The sequence below is a fragment of the Petaurus breviceps genome, unplaced genomic scaffold (assembly GCF_028583685.1).
Source record: "Petaurus breviceps papuanus isolate PSGF00001 unplaced genomic scaffold, PetGlider_PUasm1.0 90823, whole genome shotgun sequence".
NCBI classification, from domain to species: Eukaryota; Metazoa; Chordata; class Mammalia; order Diprotodontia; family Petauridae; genus Petaurus; species Petaurus breviceps.
Window position 1 is genome coordinate 19,426,388 of NW_027187352.1, and position 21,741 is coordinate 19,448,128.

The 21,741-nt window shown below is 35.5% G+C and overlaps 1 protein-coding gene across 17 annotated transcripts in view; it reads right to left on the reverse strand.

Moving 5' to 3' along the window:
* PICALM (phosphatidylinositol binding clathrin assembly protein) overlaps window positions 1-21,741 on the reverse strand; it is a 133,729-nt gene that overhangs the window by 67,379 nt on the left and 44,609 nt on the right. For all 17 annotated transcript variants that reach the window (XM_069071013.1, XM_069071029.1, XM_069071022.1 and 14 more), the window contains exons 4-8: window positions 21,257-21,359; window positions 14,895-14,988; window positions 7,564-7,675; window positions 3,490-3,596; window positions 2,444-2,485 (exon numbers count right to left, since the gene is read on the reverse strand). In XM_069071013.1, coding sequence (XP_068927114.1) covers window positions 2,444-2,485; window positions 3,490-3,596; window positions 7,564-7,675; window positions 14,895-14,988; window positions 21,257-21,359 — 458 coding nt within the window. The remainder of the gene's footprint in view (window positions 1-2,443; window positions 2,486-3,489; window positions 3,597-7,563; window positions 7,676-14,894; window positions 14,989-21,256; window positions 21,360-21,741) is intronic.

Genomic DNA, 21,741 nt, shown 5'->3' on the forward strand with positions numbered 1-21,741 from the left:
GCAGTAGGGGAAAATATCATGTACAATAGAGGTACTTAAGTGATAAAGTGGAGAGAGCACTGGACCTAAAGCCAGGAATTCCTGAGTTCAGATCTGACCTCTGATATTTACTATGTGACTTTGAACAAGTCATTTATAACCTTTGCCTTATTGTCCTCATCTGTAAAATGTGATTGGGCACCAGGTGGCACAGTAAAGCCAGGAAGTCAGGAATACTCTTTCTGAATTCAGATCTGATCTCAGACCCTTACTAATTTTGTGACCCTGGGCAAGTCACTTAACTCTGACTTAGTTTCTTCATTTGCAAAATGTATCTTTGCCAAGAAAAATCCCAAACGAGATCATAAAGAGTCAGACACAATTGAAGTGGTTCAATAACAAAATGTGGTTATTATTAAATGCACCTACCTCTCAAGATTGTAGTAAGGATAAAAAATGAGCCTTGCAAATCTTAAAGCTGCTAGTTTAAATGCTAGCAGTGTTGTTATTATTTACAAGGAACAAGAAGTATTTTGGCAGAATGTAGTATTTGTTTGGGTAATATCGAGCTAAGAAGCCTTAAAAGATAGATAGCCTGAAGCCAGACTGTGAATGGATTTAAAAGTTAAACACAGAAGTTAGTATGGTATCCTAGAAGCAAGAGGCAGTCAGAGAAACTTCCACAGTTTGGGAGTGACATGTTTAGACCTGTGCTTTAATAATATCAATTTGGCAGCTATGTGGCAGCTAAATTAGCAAGAGGAGAGGATAGGAGGTGGACCAATTAGGAGACCACCACAACAGTCCACACAAATGGTAAGATACTAGAGTTATAGTTATAAGTCAAAAGAAATACAAGATGAACAAAATTTAGAGAATCCACCCCAAATTCGCACAGACTACTGGTGCCTGACCTGTGGTTGAACATTCTGAGCTTGTATAGGTCTGATCAGCCACAGTTGGACACACAAAAACTTGATTGCAGCATAATGATGTCATTTTGGTCCTCTTCAAGAATGAAGGAAAACAACCAAGTCTTTTAAGAACCTTTTTAGATCTAATTGGATAAGCCTTAATGTCATTTTTAGAAACAGAGTAGAAAGGTGTGCAGGAAACAATGTCCTATGCCAATGTGAGAAATACATGGCAATACAGGATTCTGAAACAAGCCAAATAACTATAATACTATATATATAAAAGATATAACAAAAGCAGAAGTGCTTGTAAAGTGCTACATGAATTTCTGAAGAAAGTTACCACTGAGGGATGACTTCATGGAATAAGTCTGTCTGGAATTGAGTTTGGTTTTTTTTTTAAAAGCAATTGGGGTTAAGTAACTTGCCCAAGGTTACACGGCCAGTTATTTTGTGTGGGTGTTAGGTATCTGAAGCCGGAACTGATGCCAGGTCCTCCCGACTCTGGGGCCAGTGCTGTTACTGCGCCACCTAGCCGCCCCAGGAGTTGAGTTTTTAAAGGATGAGAAAACCTTAAACAATTTTTACTATCACGACTTAAAAAATAACTATATGACACTTTAAAGCAAAGTGTCATGAGAAACAACGTATTATACATGGCCTCCTAATATTTTTAGGTGTAAACTACTTTACTTTTAACTTTAAAATAAATTTTATTGTTATCTTTTGTTCTATACATAAGACTTTCTTCCACCATCCTTCTCTCCCCACCCCAGAGAACCATCCTCTATAACAAATAATATTTTTATAATGGAAAGACAAAATTTATGTTTTTAAGTATTCAGCTTACAAATAACTTTATATACAAAACAGGTTCTACAAGAAAAGTAACATAATCTTGGTGATATCTTAATCCAACTTCATAAAGATTAAATTCTCCCCAGAACTGGAGTCACTTATAGCAAACAGGAAATGACAAGAATGAAATTAGGAGTTCTTAAGCTCAGGAAAAAGTCAGTTAGGGGTGGCAGGTGCAGAGGACAGTCTATTAAGGAAGAGTTGTGCAGGCAGTTGAGGATGGGTGTACTTATCTCCCATAAAGTCTGGCATAGGCATCATAAATCTCCTCAGTCCCTAGAAGGAGGTATGAGGCACAGTAGATAGTTGAGTCTTGAGAAGGCAGGCTTCTTTCAGAAAGGTAACACAACAATGGAACCCTGGAGATGGTGGCAAAGGGCTTGGCAAGTGAACTAGCACAGGACTAGACTAGAGGAACACCTACAGAGAGGAAGCAAACCCTTAATGCTCCATCATGTCAGTGTCTTGGGGAAAATGTTCTGGTCACCCCATCTTAGCGATGACTTTATAATATACTGTTTAATTTTATTTATTTGTTTTGATAAGGTAGTAAGATTTTTCGGCCTGACCCCATATCATTTTCTTCTTTCCATGAAGTCTTTCAATTCACCTTCACTGCAGTTTTGTATCCTATTTAATAAAAATATATATTATCCTTCAACAAACAAACAAATCAAACCCCAAAGAATTACCTGTGAAAGATCTGGTATATCTCCTCTGTCAATACCAACTTGCTGTAAGAAGAGAAAGCATTAAATTTAAATCAACTTTTTATATGTGTAAATAAAACTACTACACAATGGCATTTATTCAAAAGTATTATGACTACAAAAGAATATGATAAATTGGAAAGTCCTGTACTTGTAGTTAAACCTGGACTCACAGCCTGCTGACTCTCAAAAAAAAACTACATGGGAAAATAGCTTTCTCTAAGTCTGTTTTCTCATCTAGAAAATAGGGAATAATACCTGTATTACTAAAAACCTTACTGGGTTGTAAGGAAAGCTTTTTGTGAACTCTAAAGTATATATATATATATATATATATATATATATATAAAAATGTGCATGTTTTTATTAAAATATATTACAGAAGTACAGATTAAAAGAAAAACCATCTCAAAAATTAAACTTATTGTTATTTCTAGTTATTGACTACTCTTTAGCAACTAAATGTTTTCAGTTATCTGGGAAAGAAAATTGGGACTAAAATCTCATTCACAAGTGCCCAACTACCCCTACCAGTAACACTGCTATCTGTGTAGTTATATTCCAAATACATGTTACAACAAATCCAGTTGTGTATATATCACATGTTGATCATAATGAAGGAAAATAATTCACACTTTTATAGTGCTTAAAAGATTTTTAAGACACTTTCCTTAAAACAACTCTGTAAAGGTAAGTATTATAACCAAAAGGGAATAGCCTCTTTTGACCCAGGAAACCAGGAAAAAATAATTAAGGAGCCTTGTAACTTCCCACTCAAAAGTATCAGGTAATTTACTAATATGTGTATGGGTGGTATTCAAAGTTGGTTTACAAGATTACTCCCACTGTGTGGTACTTGCAATGAAATTTACCTAGGAATAATCATGTACAAGTACAGTAGGTTCCATTTCACAGAGGCAGGAGACCACCAAAGCCCTTGCATGGAACCTGAGTAACCTGCTTGATCACAATCTGAACCTCTAGAAAACACAATTTAAAGAGTTATATTAAGTTACAGGCAATTTTACCTCTGCCACTTTAAGGAATTCAGAGATCCTCGTCATTCTAGTCAAAAACTTCTTATAGATGTCAAGGCCTTCTCTGCACTGGTTCTTTTTCATATCAAAATATTTTTCTGTGAAAGAAAAAAGTTATTTCTTATACTTTAACCAAAATGACAGTAGTGTTTCATATGCCTTTGGACTAAGTTAAATTATTCCACTTCTTGGCAAATGGAAAAATCTCTATAACTTTTTCATTCTTCTACAACTCTTTAAAATACACCTAAGTGTGAACATAATTTAAAATCCCAGATTATGGCTACTTTCAAATATATTTAACATATTTTTAATGATCCAGACCTGAGGTTTTATTCATCTTAGAATCATCCTATAAGGACACTTTGTCTTACCTACCTCACATGGTTGTTGTACGGATAAACTGGGAAAGGGTTTATAAATCTCTAGGGAGATACAAAGTTGAATAAGCATAAGAATTTAAAGGCATACTCAGATCTCTCTTTAGGGCATGAATGTAACCCCATGTTCTTGAAAGCTATGCCAAAAGAGCACAAACTTCGGAAAATTCTATCCCCACAATGTTCAAGGGAAAGCAAAAAGGGTGGTAAAGGGCCTCTACATCGTGCCATTCAAGGATGGTATGAAGGAAACTGGAATATTTGAAGACTCAGGGAAACAAGACAGATGTGTTCAAGTATGTTCATAGAGAAGAGATAAAATTCATTCTTCCTGGTTTCTCAAACCAGATCTAGAAGCAATGGGTACACACTGCAAAGAGGAGATTTAGGTAGTTTGTAAGAAAAAACTTCTTAGCAATTAGAGCTAAACAAAATTGGAATAGGCTATCTTGTAAGATGATGTGTTTCCCCTCTCTTAGAAGTACTCAAGTAAGGGCTAGATGCCACTTGTTGGGTCTGTTGTGAGAGCGGATTCTTATTAAGATATGGAATAGACTAGAGGGCCTCAGAGGTTCCTTTCAACAAAAATTATTATGTACAATGCCTACCAAAGCAGTAGGCAGCTATTATGCAACTTGCAGACAGTTTAAGAGCATTACCTGAGGCACTGAGATTAAGTGACTTGCCTAGGGTCACAAAGGCAACAGGAGTGGATTTAAACTGAGGTTTTTCTTGACTATGAAGCCAGCCCTTTACTATACCATGGCATCTCACAAATTTCTTAGCCCTTTAAAATCTACTGGGAAAGCACACTTCATATGTAAAAAGGGTAAGCACAGTACTCTAACTCTACAAGGCATAATTAAATTACCTTCCTCAGTAGTACAGGGGCAAGAGCTAGAATAATTCATCCACACAGATTCCAGAATTTAAAATGTCACCGGAAAGGACTAGATAAGTAACTGATGTGAAGTTTTTTATCTGAACAAAAATCTCTTAGAGAATATAGTCTTTGTTCAAAGACCTTCAGTAAGGAGGAACCCTCTAAGAGCAAAGAGGTTCCCCCCACACCTTTTATAAAGTTAAATGTATTCCTTACAACAAGAGTAAATTTGCCTCTCTGCAACTTCTATCCTCTTGGGCCAAAAAGAATAAGTATAATTTCATATTATACAAAAGGATCCTTCATATTCTTCTATTTCCATTTTCGAGAACCGCTCTCTTGTTTCTCCTCCTATCAGATCAATCCTTCTCAGGCTCCTTTGTTGATTTCTCATCTAGATCACACTCTCTAACCAGAAGAGTCCCACAGGATTCTGTCCTGGGCCCTCTGCTCTTCTTCCTCTCTCCCACCAGAGGTGATCTCATCAGTTCTCATGGATTTTAATTACCACTTGTAGTATACTGATTTTCAAATAGACCTATCCTGCTCTAACTTCTCTGTTCATCTTCAATCTCACATCTCCAACTGGCTTTCAGACATCTTGAACTAGACACACAGCAGACATCTTACATGCAACATGTCCAAAATGATATTAATTATTTTTCTCCCTAAATTCTGCCCCCCCCCATTACTGTCAAGGTCAATACCATCTTCTTAGTACCTCAGTCACAAGGTAGGCATCATCCCTGATTCCTTCACAATTTTTCACCACCTCCCACCCCCTTTAGCCAATTTGTTGTCAAGGCCTGTTGATTTTACCATTACAACTTTTCTTGAATATGCCCCTTTCTCTTCTCTAACACTGCCACTACTCAAGTGCAGGCCTTCATTACCTCATACCTAGACTATTTCAATAGCCTGCTGGTGGGTCTGCCTGCCTCAAGTCTCTCCCTACTCTAATCTATCCTTTATACACCAAAGTAATTTTCAGTGCAGGTATGACCAAGTCACCATTACCTCCCCCTCCCTCAAGCGGCTCTCTATCACCTATGGGATTCAAATGCAAAATTCTTTGTTTGGCATTGAAAGCCCATCATAACCTAGCCCTCTCTTACCTCCCCAGTCTTCTTATACCTTACTCTCTTCCATGTACTTTTCAATCCAATGACACCAACCCTGCTTGCTATTTATTCCACAAACAAGAAACTCAAATTCTTGGCTCTGTGCTCCCCATGCCTAGAATGCTCCCAAGCTTCATCTCCACCTACAGACATCCCTGGCATCCCACGTAAAATCTTGCCTTCTACAGGAAGCTTTCCCAAACCCTCTTAATTCTAGTGTTTTCCTTCTTTTAATTATTTCTTATTTATTCTATAAAACTATATCATATAGCATAGCTTGTTTATACATTATTTGTTTGTCTATTGTCTTTCCTATTAGATTGTGAGCTCTCGAGGGTAGGGACCATCTTTTGTACTTTTTTTTTTGCACATAGTAAGCACTTAATAAATGTTTACTGACAAAAGAGATCCCTGGAGCTGCTTACTTAAAACTACTTTTCCAAGATGACACTGAATCATTAATGACTATCCTTTTAGTCCAATCATTAAACCAACTAACTGTATTCCAAATCCATCTAACTGTATTACTATTTAACCTGTTTTTCTCCATCTTCTTCATAAGAACAACAAGTAAGCTTATCCCTAAGCAGTAGTTATATCCTTTCTTTGGTCACTCCCCTACATATAGCTAAAAATCCCTAAACTTATTTCTGTCATAAAGTAGATACATTCTGTGTAATTCTTTTCATATTATAGTCCATCCTCAAGGAAATATTAACTCCACATGGACTAAACATAAAACCAACTTTAATCAATGAAATATTTCAATAATGAAACATACTAATTAAAAATGATGACATAAGGGGAGGCCAGGTGGCTCAGCGAGTAAGAGCACTGGCCCCAGTGTCAGGATGACCTGGGGATCAAATCTGGGCTCAGATACTTAGCACCACACCCAGAAATAACTGGCCGTATAACCTTGAGCAAGTTACTTAACCCCGATTGCTTTAAAAAAAAAAAATGATGACATATCTAAAAAACTAAAATTATCTTTAAAGCTATGTGATTAGAAACAGATATTTTATTTTATATAGCTACATACCAATTAGTACAAATAATGAATCCCCTGAATTGTTCAACTCAATTTTAATTCACACTTTTTAAAGTTATAATTATGTAAAATGTGGTCATTAGTTCCAGCCTAATGGAAATATTGAGTGTGAATTTTAATAATATAGTTACTTCACAACATAAATTCATTGTTTGCACTAATAGGGACCTACTGTAGCATTTACTTAATTTTAAGTAAGAGGAGGGAGAGAGGTAAAGTATTAATTATGCAGTCAAGATCTATATAAATAGGTAAGGTACAGGAAAAGAAAGTTTTTATACCAAAAATTCTTGAATTTTTACAAAACAAAATACTTTTAATAAATTGATAAGACAACAGTTATTAGGCAAAGGAATTCATAGGAATAAATAAATTTACAAAAGCAAAAATACCACCTTCCATACTGATTTTGTAAATTAGTAAGTTAATTAAGAGACCGAAGGCATATATAAATCATTCTTCCAAAAATCGGTCACATGAACATTTGAACTATATCTAAAAAATATTTTCAAATGGCCACTTCAGTCAATCTTACTCATCTTAACTTTTTTTTTTAATTCAATTTTTAATTTATTAATTTGTTCATCTTAACTTTCAAGACAGGGTAAGAAATGTTACAGAAATATTTACCCAAGAGATTAATAATTCCTTCATTATATGCTGCAAAGAGTCTAATGGCATCTTTGAAAAGGAGCATGAAGGCAGCATTTATTACTCCATTTGTAAGTTCATTGCTATTAACCTGGGGAAAAAACAAGAAAATATCAGACAAAAAGACGTCTCAGATAAAAAGCATCACTTTATTACATGTTTTCAAGCTAAATTATATATCTTAGTAAAAAAAAAATACATACTACATATATGTGCATGTATACGTGTGTATATATGTTCATATATATTTCATATACAACATACATATATGTCCATACATATGTATAATCTATCTATCTATCTATCTATCTATCTATCTATCTATCTATCTATCTATCTATCTATCTATCTTCATTTCAAAATTAGAGACATCAAAGATAAAAAAGGAAACTCAGTAGCAAGGAACTAGTAATAAAGTAGATATCAATTGTGAGATGGCTAAAACACAGTATGGTACACAAATGGAAAGAAATATTGCTGTACCATAAGAAATAATGTGAACAACTCTTAAGATACTACCTCACATAGATTGTTTTGGCTAACATGAGAGAAAAGGAAAATGGCAAATGCTGGAGAGGATGTGGAAAAGCAGGGACACTAATGCACTGCTGGTGGAGTTGTGAACTGATCCAACCCTCCACTGTCATCCATCTGCTCTCCAATTCCTTGTCCTGTCATACTGATGCTGTCCTCTGCCTTGAATCCCTTACCCCATATTTTATTCCTATCATTATTCATCTCTTGCCAAACCTCAGCCTTAGATTAATATTACTTTTACTCTGTTCCTACTCATGAGTGTGTGAACCCAGCTGGAGGAAGTTTCATAACAGTGCTGAGTAAGTGTATTACAAATTCATGTTACCAAACTCAAGTGGTCCCTCCTGAAGTGAGGTTGTCCTTTTTTCCCTAATTGTTATCTATTTCCCCAAAAGGATTTTCCAAACCTCTTCTTTACTCCTCATTATATCTCCCTCTTCCCTCATTTTCAGCTGAGGACCTTGCCTTTGCAAAAACTGAAGCCACTGAAAATGAATGAAGTTCTTTTCTCATGGCCTTCATTTCAAAACTCCTTGACATTATTATTTCCCACTCTCCTCCTTTTCCTATCGCTAACAAAGGGATATTTCCTCTTGCAGAAGCCACCCCTTCTTCATTCATGCCTGATGCTAAACTTCCCACCACTAGTAGATTGCCTCCTCAATCCTTGTCTCCCCCCTCCCCGACCCCGGGACCCTCTTTTCTTTTCTCTGCATACCCTCTCAGGGACATCATCTCCCATGGATTCAACTATTATCTCTATGTTGGTGATTCCTAGATTTTTATGTACTAATTGCTCCCCAACACCACTAACTAATGGGACATTTCAAACTGCATTTCCCAGAGATATCACAAACCCAATGTGTTCAAAACTGAATGAATATTTCTCTTCTCCAAAATAATACTTCTTCCAAAAGTAACTATTTCTATCAAAGGCACATCCATTTTTCCATTCTCCTAGTTTTGTAATGCTGGAATTATGCTTGATTCCTCATTTTCCACATATGTCCAAATCGTATCATTTTTACCTCCATAATATCTCTGCCATCCAATTCTGTCCTGCTACTGAGATAACCTCCTCCTTAATTCAGGCCAGCACCAATTCTTGCCTAGACTACATAAACAGCCTTCCAACTGATCACTCTTGCCACAAATCTCCCCCACTCCAGTTTATCCTTCACACTGCTGCCAAAGAGATTTTCTTTAGCCATGAAACTGATCATGTCACTCTCATACTCAAAAAATCCCAGTGGCTCACTACTGTCCCCAGATGAAATATATACTTCTTGTATATATTTCACAATATGAACCCAATCTAGAGTTCCAGCCTGGCTTTCTCTCTGCTCTTCACATATAACAGTCTGTTTCTTGCTTATCTCATAGAATCCCACTCCTCCCTTAAGACATAGCTCAAGAACAACCTTCTATATGAAGCATTCACTGATTTCCCACTACCCACCCAAATGCTAGTGTCCTCATTAACTAACTTGTATTTATCTACCCCATTCTCATTATATTGATTCTGTATATAGTTACATGTGTAATTGTTGTCTTCTGTATTTATTCTGTATATTTATTTTGTATACATTTATATTTATTCTGTATATATTTACATATATAATTGTTGTTTTCCTCATTAGACTATAAGTTCCTTGAGAGTAGACTGTTCTGGTCTTTGTATTCCCCTGGTGCCTAGCACATAAAGGTACTTAATAAAACAGCAGTGTGCAGTAAATAGAGCACTGGGCCTGGACTCAGGAAGACCTGATTTAAAATCCAGCCTGACACTTGAGCTATGTGACCCTGGCAAATCATTTAACTTCTAACTGCCTCAGTTTGTTTGTTCAACTCCAAAATGGGGAAATAACAGCACCTACCCCCCGGGGTTCTTTGGACAAAGTGCTTATTGCCAGACAATAAATGCTTGTTTCCTTCCCTCTTTCTAAATACTTGTTTATTTATCTGCAATGGTAAGGAATAGTTATGGCTACTGAACATTACAAAAAAATGTTACTTCACTGATGTGTTGATTGGTTTTGCTGAACAGCCTTTATTTTATTATCTTTTTAAAATTCTTTGTTTTAAAAGATGGTTCTCAGAGTAGGGAGACAGAGGAGGGATAAATTGGGAAATGAAGTGATCAAAAACAAAATGCTAATCCAAATTGATAAACACAAACATATACACACAAAAATTTTTAGAAGGTCAAAACCACAGCCAAGTACTTTTTGGGGGGCAGGGGGGGGGAGGGGAACATAATCGGAGTTAAGTGACTTGCCCAGGTCACACAGCTAGTAAGTATCTGAGGTCAGATTTGGATTCTGGCCCTCCTGACTCCAGAGCTGGTACTTTTATCTATTGTACCACCTAGCTGCCCCCATAGCCAAGTACTTAAAAAAATATAAAACACCAAAAACCTTAAGATTTGGTCAAGTGTTCAAAATATTCCTTCATTTCAAAATAAACAGCCCCTAGTGGTGAAAAGTAGCTTAAACATATGATTAACAGTACAATATTACTATATATCTTCCAAGTAGGACACTAAAGAAATCTTCTATCTTATTTCCCTTGGAATCTAGAAATCCTCACATTCCCTGTGGCCTTTAACTTCTACAAAATTACTGAGAAAGTGACTGAAAACTTAAGATAGTATGGCCCAGAAGAATGTAGGAACAGTCTTCAATTGCTTGAGGGCAGTAGTAAATTGCCTCAGGCCTACTAGTAGTAAAGAATCACCCTACACTGCACTATGCTATAAATACAGAGAGAATACTGTTTCTTACTTCATTGTCCCAAATACGGATGTGATACTTACATCTGCACATTTCAGAAACTATCCTATAGGTGCCTTACAGGTGACTGATCTATGGATACAAGAGCATCATAGCTTCCCTGAGTATCCCCCCTGCCCCAACCTTTTCAACTATGAAAGTGGAATTATTACTCCTTTTCTAGTATTAGAGTGGGTCATTTGGGATATACAGTGATCAACATAGGTAGTAATAACACAGGCTAATCACATTTCTTTGTATCTCCTCTTCTCCCTAGTGCAAGTACCCAATGGATAGATGGCAGCAGTATTATTCCAAAATTTAAGCTATCAATTGTCTGGCACTACTTTATCTCCCTTAAAATGTATGCCTGGTCTCTGGAAGTATAGTACATGTGCAAGGGTTACCTAACCACTAGCAAATTTTCACAGAATTATCTATACTTGCACAATGTCAATCCAAATAGTCTGTGTAGACATACCTGATATGGTGCTGCCAAGGAATCTATAAACTATTTGTGGGTTTGTTTTATTTTACTTTGGAAGACTCCTAAAAAAGATCAGTTTCAGGTCATGCCTTCTCTCAATTTCACTTGTATGAGCACTCATAGATAAACCGAAGTCAATTCTGTCTATACTCCTCTTGCCCATTTGGGATCCTGTGAAATTTCAGGACTAAAAGCTAGTTATATATGCCAATACCATTACCTATACTTGTAGCAACCCTAGCCTCTTCCGTTCTAGGCAAATAATGGAACTATCTAAAGGGTTTGAAGGTTCTACTCACAAGCAAAATCATCTCTGATATTTCAGTAAGATTTTCAAGTTTGTATTAATTAATCACCAAACATTTAAACAAGTGAGTTTGTAAAACAGTACATAATGCAAATTAACACACACACACACACACACACACACGAAAAAACAACATTTGGCACCAAACAATAAGCTAAATAATAATGGGAAGACAATGACTATTCTTTTGGAAATCAGTCACCGTACTCTGCCCTGTGCACCTGGTGACAATTACATACTATTTGAACACTCTATTATTTCCTTTTTAAAAATTTTACTTTAATAATCATTTTTTAAAAATTTGAGTTTCTAATTCTCTCCTTCCCTCTAACCCTTCTCCCAACCACAGAGAAGGCAAGCAATCTATCAATTATACATGGTAAGTCATGCAGAACATATCCATAGTATCCACATTACCAAAAAAAAAAAAAAAAAAGGCAAGAAAAAGTGAAAAGAGTATGTTTCAATCTGTACTCTAGATCCATCAATTCTCTCTCTGGATATATGGTTTGTTTGTTTTTTTTGGAAGGGGAAGGCAGAGCAATTGGGATTAAGTATCTTGCCCAAGGTCGCACAGCTAGGAAGTGTTAAATGTCTGAAGCTGGATCTGAACTCAGGTCCTCCTGACTCCAGGGCTGGTGCTCTATTCTCTGCACCACCTAGCTGTCCCTCTCTCTGGATATATGGATAGCATTTTTTATTCCTGAGTCCTTTGGAGTTATCTTAGATCACTGTTTTGATTAGAGTAGCTAAGTCTTTCAGAGTTGACCATCACTATTACTATTACTGTGTACAACATTATCCTGGTGCTGCTTACTTCAGTTTGTATCAGTTCATGTAAATCTTTCCAGGTTTTTCTGAATCCATCCTGTGTATCATTTCTTAAAGCACCAGACTATTTCATCACAATACTATAATACAACTTGTACAGCCATTCCTTAATTTACAGGCAGCCCCTCAATTTTCAATTCTTTGCCACCACAAAAGAGCTGCTATAAATATTTTTGTATACATCTTTTTTCTTTATATTTTTGGGATACAGACTGAGTAGTGGTATTGCCAGGTCAAAGGAAATGCACTGTTTTACAGCCCTTTGGGCATAGTTCCAAATTGCTCTACAGAATGGTTGGATCAATTCACAGCTCCACCAACAGTGCACTAATGTCCCAATTTTCCCACATCCCCTCCAACATTAGTCATTTTTCCTTTTCTGTCAAGTTAGTCAATCTTGGTGTGAGGTGGTACCTCAGAGTTATTGTAATTTGTCATTTCTCTATTAGTGATTTAGAGCATTTTTTCATATAACTGTTGATAGGTTTGATTTCTTCTTATGAAAATTACCTGTTCACATCCTTTGAACATTTATTAATTGGGGAATGGCTCTTATCTTTGTAAATTTGACTCAGTTCCCTATATATTTCATAAATGAGGCCATTATCAGAGAAATCTGATGTGAATTCTCCCTACCCCCCCCATTTCCTGCTTTTCTTCTAATTTTGACTACATTTTGTTAATTTCATGTAATCTAAATTATCCATTATACTCCCAGTGATCCTCTCTATCTCATTTGATCATAAACTCTTCCTTATCCACGGATCTGACAGGTAAAATTTTCCATGCTCCCCCAAACTGATTACGATATTTTTATGTATAAATCATTTACCTATTTTGACCTCATCTTGGTACACCGTGTGAGAACTGGTCTGCCTAGTTTCTGCTAAACTGCTTTCTAATTTTCCCAGGAATTTTTATGAAACAGGGAATTCTTGCCCCTGTTGGATCTTCTGGTTTATCAAACACTAGATTACCATGGTCATTTAATTCTATGTATTGGGAACCTAATCTATTGCTCTCATTCACCATTCTATGTCTTAGTACTGAACTGTTTTGATGATTACTACTTTGTAATACAGTTTGAAATCTGGTACTACTATGCTTCCTTCAAAATATTGACTCCCTTGATATTTTTGACCTTTTGTTTTTTCATATCAATTTTGTCATTATTTTTAGCTCTATAAAATAATTCTTAGGTTGCTTAATTGGTATGGCACTTAATAAACAAGTTAACTTAAGTAGAATTGTCATTTTTATTATATTGGCTCAGTCACTCCAAGAGCAATTAATACTTCTCTAATTGTTTAGATCTGTCTTATTTTTATGAAGTGTTTTTGTAATTATGTTCAAATAGTTCCTGGGTTTGCCTTGGTAGGTCGATTTCCAAGTATTTTATATTGTCTACAGTTATTTAAATGGAATTTTTCTTTCTATTTCTTATTCCTGGGTTTTGATGGTGATATGTAGAAAGGTTGAAGACTTATATGGGTTTATTGCATATGCTGAAACTTTGCTAAAGTTGTTAATAGTTTCAACTAGTTTTTTTTTTAGTTCATTCTCAAGAATATCATGGTACTACCTGCAAAGTGATAGTTCTGTTTACTTGCTGCCTGTTGTAATTCCTTCAATTTCTTTTTCTTGTCTCATTGCTGTAGCTAGCATTTCTAGTACAATATTAGGTAAGAGTGGTGATATTAGACGTCTTTGCTTCACTCCTGATCTTACTGGAAAGGCTTCTAGTTTATCCCCACTATCTACTTACTCTTGGTTTTAGATAGATACTATTTATCATTTCAAGAAAGGTTCAATTTATTACTATACTTTCTAGTGTTTTTAAGAGCATTCTGTTACTTCTAAAAACTACTCTACTGTGATCCCTATTGAGCTAACAGAAGTGTCACACTAAGTTGAAAATTTTTTTAAAAACCTAAAAATAAAACAATCTAAATAGCCATTATTGAAAACGCACACACACACACACACACACACACACACACACACACACACAACTTTATACTACTTGGTACTTCTCTTTAAAATATTCTTAAGATTTTATTTATGCTTGGTGTCTGGAAATGTGGTACCTGTGCAAATTTCAGTAGAAAACTGGAGCTCAAGAAAAACAAATCAAATAGGGAAAGTCTTCAAACATTAAAAGAAAATAAAAGATAATTTAATTTGTAACACATTGATTTTGCCAAAATAGTACAATATTACCATTAAAATCTAGAACCTATAAAATGTTTCACATCAAGAGTGTGAATTGAAATTTTAGATTTCTAGTTAGGTAATCCCTGCAGGAACAGCAAGTATACTTAAATTTCTTAATAATTCATAGAAAATATAATTAAACTAAAAGTACAATTGAACTTACATTAAAATCAAGAAGTGCATCCATCTGGTTCTGAATAATTGGGACAGTTTTTAGGAGTTTTTCTGTATTCATTGTTCTCATGACTCCATCAGCCCTATTAAACAAACAAGGAGAAAAAATGAGTTTGCTACTAAATCTTAAAACAACTGCCATAGAGCTTAGAAATTCTAATGGAAATGTTAACAAGAAAGCTTATAATTTTTTCTCACAGTTAATAATAACAAAAACAACAACAATAACAGTATCTATATAGTGCTTTAAAGGGTTACAAACACCTCATTTTATCCTCACACCAATCCTGAGAGGAAGGTGTTATTATTCCCATTTTACAGATAAGGAACTGAGGCAGACAGTGGTTAAGTGACTTGCCCAGGGTCACACAACTAATAAACATTCGACCATATCTGAACTTAGGTCTTTCTAATTCCTGGACTAACTTTCTGTGCACTGTGCTACTACCTAACTGCCTCCACTTAATATTAAATATGAAACATAAGAAATCCTACAGGAGGAAAATAACAAAATAGCCATTAGATAATAGGAACAACTAAAAGTCATTCCAAAATACTCATGCAAAATGTTTACCACATAAATATGGCACCATAACATCACCAATTTTACAAATTCCAGAAGCATGGAATCATAGAGTTTAAGGGAACCTCAGAGATCATGTAGCTCCCCAAAAGTTCACATACATTCTAAATTATCAGAATGAAAACTACACTTTTAATTTACGACCTGGCGTCTGCCATCAAGAATTTATCTAGTTTTGTTGGTAGGTATTTGCATGCCTAACATTCTATGCAGTTGTATATTATTTTAATCCACCACCTACATGTATCAAAATGATCCCCATATTATTTAGAATACCAAATATCTTTTTGTTTTTGTAAAGATGACTCCAGGTACATAGTCAAAGGTTAAAAGAAGTTAACTGAATAATCTGTAGTTCTGATAAAGACTTTATAGATTAGCCCATCAAGAAAGAAAAACTGAACATATTTGCAAAGTTTCAACAAATATTATTAAGGACCTACCATGTACAAGGTACTATGTGGATACAAATAAGTATAAGACAGTCCTTGCCCTTTCCCTGAAAAAGAAAAATTTATGTCTAGAAAAGCTCACGAAGGAGCAGAAAAGCAATTAAATGAAGAAAAAAAATCTTTGTAGCAAGTACCTCTGATAAATGGTCTGATATCTAAGAAGGAAGGGGAAATGATACAAATACATAAGAGCCAAAGTCATTTCCCAAGGGTCAAAGCATACAAAAAGGTTACTTTTAAAAGAGAAAATAAAGCTAAGAAGTATTATGTAAAAGAATGTTCTAAATCTTAAGAGAAATGTGCATTAGAATTCTCAGGTTTCAACATACACAACAGAATGAAAACAATGACCAAAAAATTATAAACGTTGGAAGGTTTGTTATGAAGACAGACACAGGGAATGCAATGCTGTTGCTATAAACTGGTTCAACTAATCTGGAAAATGTTAAAACAAGACTAAAAAAAGACACTTAATTATACATATTCCTTGATCCAGGGGGATACCACAGCTAAGTATATATTCCCAAGAAAGTCAAAGACAGAAAAATCTAATAATATACAAAAATATAAAAACACTTTTTCACAATAGTAACAAACTAGAAGTGAACTGAATATCCATCAAATGGGAAATGACTAAATAAATTGTGGTATATCAATGTAATGGAATATTACTACACCATGAACAATGATGAATATAAAGAAATCAGAAACATATGGCAAGATTTAAATCAACTAATGCAGAGCAAATTAAGCAGATGAGAAAAATTTATATGATGACCACAACTTTTTCTCAAAACTGGTCCTCTCTGACCTCACTGCAGTCTTTGAAATAGTCTGTCGCTATTTCCTTCTGAATACTCTCTCCTCTCTAGGTTCTCACGACACTACTCTTCTCTCATTTGTCCTCTTATCGTCTGACTATTCCTCAGTCTTCTTTACTAATTCTACATGCCATTCCCTCAGGAAGAGAAAATATATGCCCCAAGGCTTCTTTTTACTCTATACTATCTCGTTTGATGATCTCATTAGATTTAATCATCATTGATATACAGATGATTCCCAAATGTTATAATGCTCAATTCTAGTATCTCTGCTGAACTACAGTCATGTATTTCCAACTGCCTCTTTGAAAACTACATTATCTTGCAAGCATCAAAAACTCAGTATGTCCCAAACAATTTATCTTGCCCCCAAAACCCTAATTCCCTAACTTTGCTATTATTGTCAAGGGCATCACTATCCTCTCAGTTACCCAGGCCACTAACCTTGATGTCTTCCTACTCTTCACTCTCCATATGTCCAATCCTATAATAAATCTTGTCATTTCTACCTTCATGTCATCAATAGTACACATCTCCTCTCCACTCATATGGCCACAACCTGAGTTCAAGGTCCTCATAATTTTTTTGCCTGGACTAATGTAATAGCCTCAAAACTGGTGCCCTTGCCTGAAGTCTCTCTCTAATTCAATCCATCCTCCACTTTGCAGTCGAAGCTATTTTTCTAAATTGTAGATCTGATCTCATCTATTTCTCCTCTTAGTAAGTTTCAATGACTCCCTATCAAACATTAAGTATAAAATACTGTTTTGGGCATTTGAAGCTCTTCATAAGCTGACCCCTTCCTATATTTCCAGGCATATCTTTTTTCTCTACATACACATTTCAGTCTAGGTTACTTGTAGTTTCTTGAACACTTCACTCCATCTTCTATCCCTGCCTTTCACTGGGCCCCATGCCTGCAATGCTCTGCCTCCTTGCCACTGTCTCTTAGTATCCCTAGCTTCCCTCAGAGCTCAGCTCAAATCTCACCTTCTGAAGGAGGGTTTTCCCAGTTTCCTAGCCTCTTATGCCTTCTCCTTTCAAATTACCTTCATACATTTTTTAAAAAATATCTACCTTGTACCTAGTTATATACATGTTGTCTCTCTCATTAGAATAGGAGTTCCCTGAAGGCTGGGACTATGATTCTGCCTTTCTTGGTAACCCCAATCCTGAGCCTTGTGCCTGGCACATAATAAGTGCTTAATTAAATCAATGCTTGACTATATGATTATAGAGAACTAAATGGTTTTCCAACTATTCACAAAGATGTGCCAGACAGTAGGTATAAAATGAGGCATAAAACTTCAATATTAATGAATGATATTTTTTAAAGTTCATATGGATATTTCTACATGTGGCAAGTCTTTAGGCTTCAGTATATCTGACTGAAAATGAGTATATTCAAATACTATATGTCACAGAAAATGGGCACTATACATGGAAACTTGGGTTTGGGTCCCTATTTAGTAGCTGTTTAGCCATGGGCACATCATTTAAGTTTCCTGCACCTTTCTTTCCTCAACTGTAAAAGTGGGTAATAAAACATTGTGGGCACAGTGGACAGTCAGTCTCTAGTTTTCTCCATCTTCTAAGGAAGCCTTTCCAATCCTTCTTACTTGTAATGTCTTACTTCTTTTAAATTTTTCTTACTTATTGTCTGTGTGTATACATGCACAAATACGTACATATACGTTTAAGTGTGTGTGTCTGTGTATATCCTTGTTTGCACATAGCTTTTTACATGTCTCCCCAATCAGCGTGTGAGCTCCTTGAGGGTAGGGACTGTCTTTTGTTTCTTTTTATATCCCCATCACAGCACAGTGCCTGGTCTATAGTATGTGCTTAATAAAAGTTAACTGTCTGATCATCAGGAAGATCCAAGTACAAATACCATCTCTTTGCAATTCTATAATAGTGAATAATCTCTCACTGTCTCTGGCAATTCTCTAAAAATTCACTCCTAGAAGAGTTGCTAATGTCTCCTATTAGAGGGAATTTCTTCCACATGCAAAATTATAATTTTAGACCAAGGGTCCTTAACCTGGGGTCCATGGACCACTTGAGGGATGCTCATGGACAGATTTCAAGGGATTCATCAGCTTATATAAGAAAAAAAAGAATCTTTAATTTTACTCATCTTTGAGACCATATTTCTTTCAATTATTTAAAAACATTATTCTGTTAGGGAGCCATAGGCTTCACCAGACTGCCAAAGGGTCCATGATACAAAAAAAGGTTAAGAATCACTGGTCTAGACCAAATTTAAAAAATGCCAAACATTATCTACCTCAGGTAGGCATTGTACTCAAGTGATAAATTTTTATTAGCAAAAGGGTGTTAAATAATTTAAATGCTTTAGACAAGAATTTATTAGCAAAGCCTATTTCCCTCAAATATTTGAGTCACAGAGAAATAACAATATTTACATTTTACCTAGGAAAAAAATGGGACAGACCATTTTCCTTATTGGATGATTCAATATTCCCCAACTCCCTCCAGAATTTATGGCTGTGATAAATTCCATTAGAAATTTAAAAGAATGCTGAAAATGTCTTTTTTGATCAGTCAATTCTGTGAGCTAAGTTTACTTAAGTACATCAGCAATACATCTGATTTTCCCAGAACCTACTCAACCATAAGCAGGTCAGTCTTTAGCATAAGAAAAAACTATGCTTGATACATTATTGTTAGGTAGATCTCATTTCCACAATTTCCCTTAACCGTTCCTAACTCCCAGCAACTGTGGCTAATGGCAGTAACCTAGATCCACATGTTACACATCTATTTCCCAAGGTTACTGCATTAGTTGTCTGAGAAGGCACCAGCTGTGAATTTCCTATTCATGGTTTGTATCAGAACAGAACACTTTTGAGGTTCAGGCTGATTCATCAAGTGTCAAAATGCCTATGGGCCAAACCCTACTAACAAACTAGTGTCTTCTATTTCTTTGCAATCTTACTAATATTAATGGCTTCTCCTAAGTGTATCATATTATCCAAGGCAGGAACTTATGGTCCGAGCATAAAACAAAGATCTTCTAAAATAAGACATATGTGACAAGAAGCCTATTTGGAGAATGGAGAGAAATGTAATCAAGATCTCTAACTTTCTAAATGGATAAAAACAATATACACCTATTAAATAACAAGGCAAAAGAGCTCAACTAATATTATATAAAAATTAGCTATCTGATACACCTTTTTAAAGAAAGAATTCTTACTGATTTTAAAATGTGACAACTCTGTAACTAAACACTTATCATTTGAGGTCACACACTATAAGAAATTTGCATATATATTAAGTATGCAATCCAGGTGATAGATACCATAAAAGAAGGCAATCTCTGAATTGGAAGGACATCTGAGGCCATCCAGTCCAACTTTTTTTTTTATCCCAACAAGAATCTCCTCTACTACAATACCAATTAATAGCTACCTACACCACTGGTGTCCAACTCTCATAGACTGGATCCATTAAAACATACATAAGGATCCCTGTGAGCAGCATATTTACTTACAAAACTACATATTAATATTGTCTATGTTCTACTGTATTTTTATTTATTTTCTAAATACTTCCCAATTACATTTTAACCTGGTATATGAAACACGAGTCTTTTTGATTAGATTTCTAAGTCTTTCAAATACCTTCTTTTTTTTTTTTGAGGAGGGAAGGTAGGGCAACTGGGATTAAGTGACTCGCCTTAGGTTATACCGATAGTTTCTTGTGTTAAGTGTCTGAGGCTAGATTTGAACTCAGGTCCTCCTGACTCGAGGGCCAGTGCTCTATTCACTGCGCCACCTAGCCAACCCCAAATACACTCTTCTCAGCCCTTGTGAAGTACACTCTACCCTTGGCCAGAAGCCCATCATTCCTCTATTTTAAGTCATTATGTAAAAATCCAAATTCCAATTTCAGACATCAACTACCTAAGCAGGTGTTATCTTCCTAAAGCATTTCTTCTCTGAATTCCCTGATTCCAATGGGTAGAAGCAAAAACACAGACCAAAAAATTATAATCCTATAAGGTTCTGAGGCTACCTACCTAAGATTTCATAATGTTTAGCACTATTGCTGAGTTCCAACTGGCATAATTAGTTATGTCCACACCAATCACCAGAAGGGGCAATAGCTACCCAGTTGGACAAGTTTTTTGAGTTTCTTTATCACATCTTAGGTATGTAACCTGGAAAGATAGCAAACCTCTCTACTCATCTCATTACGTCAACTGTTGTTTCAGTAACCCTGAGCAGTTAACTGCCAACCACTAATGACTAACAATGATGTCTCACTTGACAGCACCTATATACTCTATACCCTGATCTTTGGGAAAAGTCCCATTTCTTAGCTCCAATTGTTTAGGGATCCTTCTTTTATCTCTCCTGATTCATATGCTTCCACTCTCCAATTCCATGATGAAGTTCAAGATTGCTCTGACCAATAGTTAGAAAACAGGAATATTAATAATTATACAAGAGGAAGTTGAACTTACCCTCTTTTTACTTTTGTGAAGTCAAATGCAACTTGTCTGTAAGAAACTGCCTTTTCATTTAGATACCTACTATATCGTCTAATAAATGTGGACATATCATATCCTGAAAAAAAAAGAAAAAAAGTTTTAGCCTTTTACTAAATAAGTTATATAACCAGTAACTTTGCCTAGTGAATCAATACTATATACAAACTAAATTAAGATGTCCTGTAAAACCCATTAAAACTTTTATTGAAAAAAAAAAAGTAGAATGTGTAATGTTATATTGCACACTTTAAACATGTATTGAAGGAGGAGAGGTATGTTATATTACTAAAATGATATTAGGATTTCACTATGTGGGTTGCACATTGCCTCCTCACATATTTACCTGCCTGTGTTTTTTTTGCTTTTCTGGAGGAAAATTGGGGTTAACTTGCCCAAAGTCACATGGGGGGGGTGTGTGTGTGTGTGTGTGTGTGTGTGTGTGTGTGTGTGTGTGTGTG